The 9,909-nt window shown below is 42.4% G+C and overlaps 1 protein-coding gene across 1 annotated transcript; it reads left to right on the top strand.

Moving 5' to 3' along the window:
* Positions 1–5,365: 5,365 nt before the first annotated feature.
* LOC310791540 (synapse-associated protein 1-like) lies at positions 5,366–9,493 on the top strand (the record flags this gene model as incomplete). Its single annotated transcript, XM_083653213.1, has 6 exons — positions 5,366–5,374; positions 5,569–5,708; positions 6,712–6,863; positions 7,109–7,158; positions 7,932–8,091; positions 9,363–9,493. The coding sequence occupies 6 exons, from the start codon at positions 5,366–5,368 to the stop codon at positions 9,491–9,493; spliced, it is 642 nt and encodes a 213-aa protein (XP_083509339.1).
* Between the last annotated feature and the right edge of the window lie 416 nt (positions 9,494–9,909).

Raw genomic sequence — 9,909 nt, 5'->3', positions numbered from 1 at the left:
GGGCGTGGCAGCACTAACAGGGGACAGCTCAACCCACCACACATCCCGTCAGCTTCTCATCCAATGAAAACGTTGTTTGCTGTTCCAGGAAATAGGACGAACCTTGGATACGGGGGCCGGTATGGTGCAGGGAAGCTAGTCCACTCATTAGAGGTGAGAGGCTCTGCCAGAACCCGAGTCCGGCCCGACCGGGTCCATGTGCCGGGTCTGAATATCCCTTCTATACCTCGGGCCCCGGCCGGGCTCGTGGTCAGATCTTGATATAATTGGGGTCATATTTGGTGTGATAAGATCAGAATGTTATAACATTGTAACCTTCAAACCTTTATGTATTCATAAGACTGAACAGACATCAGGGTTATAGTTGAGACAAGCAGCCAACTTACTAAGACAATTTCAGGTTGGGGTTGGGCTCGTGCCCATACTTGCAGCCAATGGGACGGGACGGGCCCAGAGACAGAACGGGCTCGGGTCGAGTCGGCTTGTTTTTTTGGGGGCTGATCTAAGCTCTACCGCTCAGCTCATAGAAGCTGAGGTAGTGAGTTGAATAACATTACGGTGCTAGAAGAGGAGAAAATCCAACTGGGAGACTGTCTGCAAAGAGTAAAGAAAGATCAGGTATGTATGCCATGACTCTACACACACACACATGCACACACACACACACACATGCACACACACACACACACACACACACACACACACACATACACACCACACACACGTGATGACAACAAAACAGAGATGCTCAGTTATTTTTTGCAACTCCAAGTCAAGTCTCAAGTCTTTTGGTCACAAGTCTAAGTCAAGTCTCAAGTCTCTTAGGGATGAGTGTCCTATCATCTGCTGGATGCCATCTGGTCTGCTTAGAACACTGTGGGCACAGCTGTGAAGCGGAAAGCGCGCGGCAGAGCTGGCTGAGGACAGACGGGTCAGAACACGTGCGCTGGGTGCAGGGCCCAGGCCCGTGATGAGGAATGAGGATGATGAGCAGTGGCTGGCAACGTGTATAGAGAGGCAAAGTGACTCACTTCTCTGGTACAGCGCTGAAGCAGGAAGTGACGTTCACTTTGGCTCTCTATAGGTAGGTGACCTGGTTTTTCTTCCTCAACAGGATGACGTCTACCTGATCAATATCCTCATCTCATTGGTTATGAGCTAAGGGACATAACTGATCCTAGATCAATATGCTCATCTCATTGGTTATGAGCTAAGGGACATAACTGATCCTAGATCAATATGCTCATCTCATTGGTTATGAGCTAAGGGACATAACTGATCCTAGATCAATATGCTCATCTCATTGGGTATGAGCTAAGGGACATAACTGATCCTAGATCAATATGCTCATCTCATTGGTTATGAGTTAAGGGACATAACTGATCCTCGATCAATATGCTTATCTCATGGTTATGAGCTAAGGGACATAACTGATCCTCGATCAATATCCTCATCTCATTGGTTATGAGCTAAGGGACATAACTGATCCTAGATCAATATGCTCATCTCATTGGTTATGAGCTAAGGGACATAACTGATCCTAGATCAATATGCTCATCTCATTGGTTATGAGCTGAGGGACATAACTGGTCCTAGATCAATATGCTCATCTAATTGGTTATGAGCTAAGGGACATAACTGATCCTAGATCAATATGCTCATCTCATTGGTTATGAGTTAAGGGACATAACTGATCCTAGATCGCTACTCCTACTCTGAGATGCTTGATAAATATGGAGCATAATGTGGTGATGTGTCACTCCTCAGCATGTTTAATAAAGCATTTGCATAATAATGTATGGCCGCCCATTGGCGGAGATCATAATTACAGTCATCAGAATAAATTCAGGTTAAGTGCTTCCCATAGACAACCAGTGTAGAGCAATAAATATGTCATCAAACAAACCGAATGATATCCATCATATCAAAGATATACAAGCCTGATTTGATATCAGATTTTTAATCATAGTCAATATATCAGTGTTGTGTCAGTCATGATGTCATTTGGCATGCTAATTTGGCTAACTAAAGCCATCTTACCACCTCTGTGGTTTGTCCCCTCCCCCCTCCTCCCTCCTCCCTCCCCCCTCCCCCCTCCTCCCTCCTCCCTCCTCCCTCCTCCTCCCTCCTCCTCCCTCCCTCCTCCCTCCTCCCTCCTCCCTCCTCCCTCCCTTCTCCAGAGGAGCCGGCAGACTGGGAGAAGGAGCTGCAGCAGGAGCTCCAGGAGTACGAGGTGGTGACCGAGGCCACAGACAGAGACAAGCAGTGGGACCAAGAGATCGAGAAGATGCTCCAGGCTGACAGCAGCTAGGTTGAAATGTTGAAAGGTTTTGGGTCGTGGCTGGGCTTGGAGAACCCGGCGTACCCAAAGAAGCGTGATGACACGGACAACTTAGCCGAGGAGCGAGAAGAGAAGGTGGTCCAGGCACAGAACGAGGTAAACAAACAGCAAGCAGCCCAGGAAGACGAGCCAGCAGCCCGCCAGGAGAACTCCGAGGAGCCGGGGAGAGGACTGGGCGGTAAGACTACCCTACGTGCTTCTTAATCATCTCTCTTTTAGATGTGGAACTCGTCATCAGTTAGTCAGCCTTGCTGTCCTCCATAAAAATGCCAGGTGTAACCTTATGTGCATGAAGATAATGCCATTTGGTGGAAGCAAATGTGGTATAAGTGCATTACAGTATGTTGTGACTCTTGTGAGCATTGGTGGCCCCAGTGGGAATCAAACCAACAACCATGACAGTGTTAGTAGTGCTACTGAGCTACGTTACACAACCATAGGTCCATTGAAATAAACTGCATTCTGTTCTGCGTGCTCCTCCTGTGTCGCTGTAGCAATGTTTTGATGACAGGTCTCCTACACACAAGAAACCTTTTCATCAAAGTACTGCACAAGTCAGAGTCGAGTAGCAAGTCACCAGAACAAAAAGTCAAGTCTCAAGTTTTCTCTTCATGCATCAAGTCAAGTCTCATGAAGCCCTAATCCCGTCCTCTCCCTCCTCTCTTTGAAGACTACATCTTCAGTTTTGCCACCAATGCCACCAAGAAGATATCAGAGTCTGTGGCAGGGACCGCTCAGACCATCAAGAAGAGCGTGGAGGACGGAAACATCGACGGCATCATAGACAAGGCACGCTGCTCTCTGCTTCTTGCACGGCGACATCATCAACAATTTGTATTGTCCTCATATTCACATAATATTCTTCATGAGGCAAATGGGACACGCTGATGATGTACCTTGATAAATGTAGTCTATTGTAGTGGTTTCCAAAGTCTGAGACTGTGGGCCTCCCCTCAGACAAAGCCATCCCTCCTACACACACTCGATAATTAATTGAGCCAAGATAGCCTGATATTGCTGTAGCTTGTTTGACATACTTCAGATGACACCAATACATAAAAATGGCTGTCATAAGGTCTGCCTGAAGGAATTATTTGTTTCTGACTCTGGGAAAGTGGGGATAACTGTAAAATTCCCAAACTGATTATCTTAACTATTTCTTTAACCAAATCACACAAATTTAGACTATTCTAGGTTTAGGTTTAGGTTCTATGTGATCTCCTTTTGAGATATTTTCTTCGCTGCCATTCACTGAGCCTCCCCTGAAACTGTCTGGAGACTCCCTGGGGAGGCCCGCCTCCCACTTTGAAAACCTCTGGTCTATTTATTGATTCAATTTTTACCTCGTTGATACAATATAGGTCCCTTCCTTCTTTGAGTATGTGTCTGTCTGTGTGCTGACCTGTGCGTTTGTCTGCTTCCAGACTTTCCTCGGAGACTTCCAAAAGGAACAGCAGAAGTTTGTCCAGGAAAATAAGGCCAAGAGATCAGGTGGGATGCACAGCAATTCGCCTATTTCACATCCCACCCAATTCACCCATTTTGTGCCTAAAAGGCAGGAAGTAAAACAGGTGCAAGCAAGACATTGATTAAGGTTTCCAACTTCCAATCCGTTTAGGTGTTCCAGTGCCGTGGGTCTAATTAGTGTCTAAAATACTCAACAATCTATTAAAGCTATTTAGGCTGTAAAAAATGCTACCTTTTCTGTATAGGGGAGACTCATGGGTAACCATTAAACCCATTTTCATATCTTGAGGTGAGAGGTCAAGGGACCCCTTTGAAAAAAAATCCTCTGCCAAAATTTAGCCTTCATTTTGAGTGTTTTATTTTATTTTATTTTTTCACCTTTACATATCATCAGTGACATCGACATTGACGATGTCACTGATAATATTACCGATGTTGTACCGAAATTTGAATGTCTGGGGCCCCTGGATTTTTGTGACATCAAAGTGAGGTCACAAGCCAAAAAAGGTTGGGAACCCCCTGCCCTAATGTGTGATGAGTGAAGCTGCCTGTGCTGGCGTTTGTGCCCAGATGCAGCGGTGCCACCCTCGGCTACAACGAGGAAGAGACCATCCAGCAGTAGGGGTGGGACAAAATATCGATACTCACGGTATCGCGATATTTCCACTTGCGATACGTTATCGATACACTGGCACCGAGTATCGATATGTTTATTTAAAAAAAAAAAATTTTTTTTTTTTTTTTTAATAAACAGGCTAAAATATTATGCTGTGTGTGGTAGTTCAAACATAGTTTCAAGTTGACGTTTATTTATGTTTGTAGTTGAAACAAAAACATAAATACTGTAGGCTACATGAATGGAAATGTTTGATCATTAATATCTACTTTTAGAAATTATATAGGTAGGTAGGTTATATAGGTTTTCTTGTTTTAATAATAATAATAAAAAGACTTAATGTGTAACTTTTCCTCCGTGGTATCGAAAATGGTATGAGTGAGTGAGTGAACTCTGAGAGAGTTCATGTCAATTCTGCTAATAAATACATAGTACCTGCTTCTTGCCTTTTAGGGGTATTTTTCTCTCTTCAGTTACACAGGTATCGTGATGTATCGTCTTCCAATATATCGATTATCGCAGTATCGCTGTATCGTGATAATATCGTTATCGAGGGCCAAGTATCGTGACGATATCGTATCGTGAGCTACTCAGCGATTCCCACCCCTATCCAGCAGCAGATCCTGGCTCTCTCTGCCGTGAGTCACGTACAGATCCTACACGATGTCAGCATGTGTTCTCTCATGTCAGTTATAACACGGCTTTGTTGAAAGCTCATCTCTGATTGGCCGATAATCGCTCTCTGTGGTCTGTTTCACACCTGATTCTATCAGTCTGCAGTTAAAAAACATCTGGTCCATGAAGCGCCACCTTGTGTCTAAAACACATTAGTCTTTAGCTGCTGCACACGGTCCTGCTGGAGCTTTTATAGGCAGAATCTTGTCAATCACATTAGCTTATAATCAGATCATTTAAAGTCAACATTTTATTTCAAATGATTCATGTATTTGGTAAGTAGCTGTGACGATATCCGATATTTTCCAACTCTCTTGACTGATGCCGATACCGATATTATTATTATTAATATTTATATATATATTTATATTTATGTATTTATGTATTTATTTATTTATTTATTTATATTGCCGATATATAGTGCATCCCTAGTAAAAAAGCAAGGCGCTGGTGATGTGTCTTCCTGTAGGACAAGAGGAACTTCCTGCGCGACCCCCCGGCCGGCGTGCACTTCTGCTTCGTCATGGAGGAGATGTACCCTCTGGCCACCGTCATGCTACAAGAAGACCAGCTGCTCAACCGCATGTGCTTCGACCTGGTCCCCAAACAGTCAGTAGGCCGTGTGTGTGTGTGTGTGTCTGTGTGTGTGTGTGTGTGTGTGTGTGTGTGTGTGTGTGTGTGTGTGTGTGTGTGTGTGTGTGTGCGTGCGCGCGCGCGTGTGTGTGTGTGTGTGTGTACGTGTGCGCGTGTGTGGTCTAATTAATGTCGCAGAGTTCCCACAGTCATGCAATACCTGGAAAACTGGAAAAGTCATGGAATTTCAATATTTTGTTTTCCATGCCTGGAAAAGTCATGACATTTGTAAAATCATTGAACGTTTTGGAAAAGTAATTGATTTTGTTGTGTGTAATGAAATTAATTGTTATGGGTAATATTTTTTTTTTTATAAACATTTTTATGGAAAATTCTTGATTTATTTTCCAATAGCTCCCATGCAATGTGACCGACTGCCTCCAAATCAATACCAGATTATTACTAGACTGGACAAATAAGACACACCTCATTATATTTGATTTGAGTGATTCTTGTATTTTATATTAATATTTTTATGGAAAATTCATGATTTCTTTCAATAGCTTCCATGTAATATGATGCCATGACTAAAGCACTAAAATTCCAAGTGCAATATGCAAGTATTTTAAGTATGTTAAGCATATTTTAGACCATGGGAAAAAATACTAAAACTCAAAGTATAATAATATCATTCATATTACAAGAATCAAGAATGATAATAAAAACAACAGTAATAATAAAACATTTATGCATATTAGTCCAGAATTTTATCAAAATACCTCACTCAATTTAGGACGTAAGTACGCTAAAGCTTTATTTTTATGGCACCTTTCAAAACCCCATAGACGTAATGTAGTATTGATCAATTCTACAATTAATATGTGATCAATAAAAATCATAACCATGGTATCAGATGTGGATGACAGTGATTGGACGATATCTGACTCTTATTTAGAACTCAATTATTTTGGTTTCTATGTCAATGTAACCCTGGTCCGGTCCATTATGATGACTCACCTGTGTTTGTGTTTGTTTGTAGTGTGAAGGAGGAGGCGTTCTGGAGGAACTACTTCTACCGGGTGTCTCTGATCAAGCAATCGGCCCAGCTGACGGCGCTGGCAGCCCAGCAGCAGCAGAGGGAGGAGGGGGACAGAGGGGCCAGTGTCTCCCCTGAGGACGTCACCTTAACAGGTTAGAGGGAGGAGGGGGACAGAGGGGCCAGTGTCCCCTGAGGATGTCACCTTAATGTATATATATATATATATATATATATATATATATTTATATATATATGTATACGTATGTATGTATGTATGTATGTATGTGTATATATATATATATGTATGTATGTATGTATGTATGTATGTATGTGTATATATATATATATATTCATATCCTAGCCACTAAATTAAAAAAAATATATAATTTCTTTGCAGAAAATGTCAGAGCAAAAACCCCACCTGTTTCCATCAGTGACATGCAGAAGGTAAGAGTGCTATACTGTGGATGTGGTGGTTGTGTATGCTCAGTATGTATTAGGGGTGTCACAATATATCGTCCCACGAAATTTCGCGATAGTAAAACGTCACGATATGTATCGTTGAGATGAAATCTCATATCGAGAGAAAAAAAAAAAAAAAAAAAAAAAAAAAAACTTTTTTTTTTTTTTCCCCCCCCCCCCCAAAAATAGACAAAGAAACGTCTTTGTTTGTTGAAGTTCAATGTGTGGAAAGTAGTTCAGTTGAACAAGTCTCTGAAGAGACACATGAGAAGTTATACAGGAGAGAAACCATTCAATTGAGTTTCTGGCAAAACTGTTTACTTGACAGGAAAAACTGAAGATGCATAAAAAATAGATTAAGAAAAGTCTTGTTGTTTGAGTTTGAAGAAAAACTGAAGATGCATAATGAGAATTTATACTGCTGAGAAACCTTTTAGTTCAAAGTAAATCTAAGTGACGGTGTAACTCATTTTATTTCAAGATAAGTCTTATCTCCAATCTCATGTTTTTTCTAGTTGTTATTGTAATAACAATTTCCCACAACAGCATGTTTTGTATTTGTGCATTTCAAATAAAATACTACTTTTCCAGTCATATATTGTCATTATTCAAGTTTAAAAAAATATTGTTAAAATCGTATCGTATCGTATCGTTATCGTGAACCCAGTATCGTGATACGTATCGTATCGTGAACTGAGTGTATCGTGACACCCCTAGTATGTATACAAGTGGCTGAGGAAGAAGCTCTCTGTTTTCAGTCCCAGCCGGCCCAGGAGGAAGAGGAGGACATGTGTTCGAGTCCCGGGGTGTCGGAGTTTGTGAGCGACGCGTTTGACTCCGCCAACATCAACCAGGACGACCTGAAGAAAGAGATGGAGCAGCTGGTGCTGGATAAGAAGGACAGCCCCTCTCCTGAAGGTCGGCTTTCTTACACTTTTGTTTCATCCTTTAGGGAACTGTGTGTCTGTTACATTTCTTAAGCTGGAAATGAGCATTCTGCATTCAAGCTGCTGATAAAGACGATATTTTGTGCCGATGTTGCAGATTTTTCATTTAAAAAAATCAAAAAATCAGAAGCACTCTTGTTTCCCACCGAATTTTATATTTGGTAGGGTGGAAAAGCCTGGGGAAAGAGCATTGAGGCCAAAAATGTAATTAAATGTATATTAATAATAATAACAACAACTCTACTACTACTACTACTACTACTACTACTACTACTACGGCACTCGGTAGAGCACATCATACCTCTGCCAGCCTTTCTAAGTGTCGTGGTGTTACGTGAATCCGTTTAGAAGTTAGGCTCCTTTTTGTGATTGCCACGCCCCCTTTTGGTCAGTGAAAGCAAGTTGAAAAAAAGAGCTTCGATACCGGAAGCGAGGCAATATTACCTTCAAAATGAAAGCGCTAATTTATTAAAACCAATAGGCTACATAATGCTGCTGGGTGTACAGACCAGTCAACTCACTATGGGTTAAAATTGGCTTTTGGAAGGCACAACATTGTATGTTTATTTACAACAGGTTTCTCTGCTAATTTTTTCTTTATTTCCTCTTTGGTACTTGGGGGATTTCGGATCACACAAAACATTGCGACAGTACTTTGATTTAAATGGCATTATTTTGACGGTTATAACCGGACGTTTCTGTTTTATTCTGGCTGACTTGACGCTGCTGAACCTGTGAGCAAATCTCTTTTAGATTTAGATCTCTTGTTGATGTTGTGATGGAATTGAGTCTTCCCTGTCTTTTATTCCCGTGTGCCTTTGTATCAGAAATATAAATATAGTGTATAAAGAATAAGCAGCTAGTTGGCTGTGTCTAGGTGTGGGCTAAACACTGGAGCAGCTTGTTACTGCATAGCCTCATAGTTTTTTCAATGGCTATTATGATAGCCATCATATCAAAGATATACAAGCCTGATTTGATATCAGATTTTTAATCATAGTCAATATATCAGTGTTGTGTCAGTCATGATGTCATTTGGCATGCTAATTTGACTAACTAAAGCCATCTTACCACCTCTGTGGTGTGTCTCCTCCTCCCTCCTCCCTCCCCCCTCCCCCATCCTCCCTCCTCCTCCCTCCCCCTCCTCCCTCCTCCCCCCTCCTCCCTCCCCCCCTCCTCCCTCCTCTCTCCTCTCTCCCCCCCTCCTCCCCCCTCCTCCCTCTTCCCTCCTCCCTCCTCCAGAGGAGCCGGCAGACTGGGAGAAGGAGCTGCAGCAGGAGCTCCAGGAGTACGAGGTGGTGAGCGAGGCCACAGACAGAGACGAGCAGTGGGACCAAGAGATCGAGAAGATGCTCCAGGCTGACAGCAGCTAGGGGGCGCTGCCTCTCCTCTGCACAGTCACTGATTTGCTGCCCCCCCCCCCCTCATGGACGACTAGCAACCCATGCTGCACAAAGGGACTAAATATGAGTCCCCTCTATATGTATATGATTACCATCTGTCCACTTGTATCCATGCTTCTGTAACTCAGGGTTCCTATGCAGGTCTGGAAAGTGAATAGTTTGGTGATTTGAAAACAAAAGTCTGGGAAAAGTATGGAAAATGTTGTAGTTCAGGTCCGATACACACACAATTCTAGTTTTGATCTTGGTCTAGACCCACTTTGAATACACAGCTTGTGTTGATGTGAAGAATAATGTTCAGATAGAGGGATGCTCTTATGAGCCAGCCACTGTCAGCATGCATTATATCAAATAGCTGCACCAACATCACATCTAGTCAAGAACAT

This window comes from Poromitra crassiceps, assembly GCF_964638095.1.
Source record: "Poromitra crassiceps genome assembly, chromosome: 16".
NCBI lineage: Eukaryota > Metazoa > Chordata > Actinopteri > Beryciformes > Melamphaidae > Poromitra > Poromitra crassiceps.
Note: the sequence above shows the minus strand (reverse complement) of the source record. Positions and strands in the feature narration are given on the sequence as shown.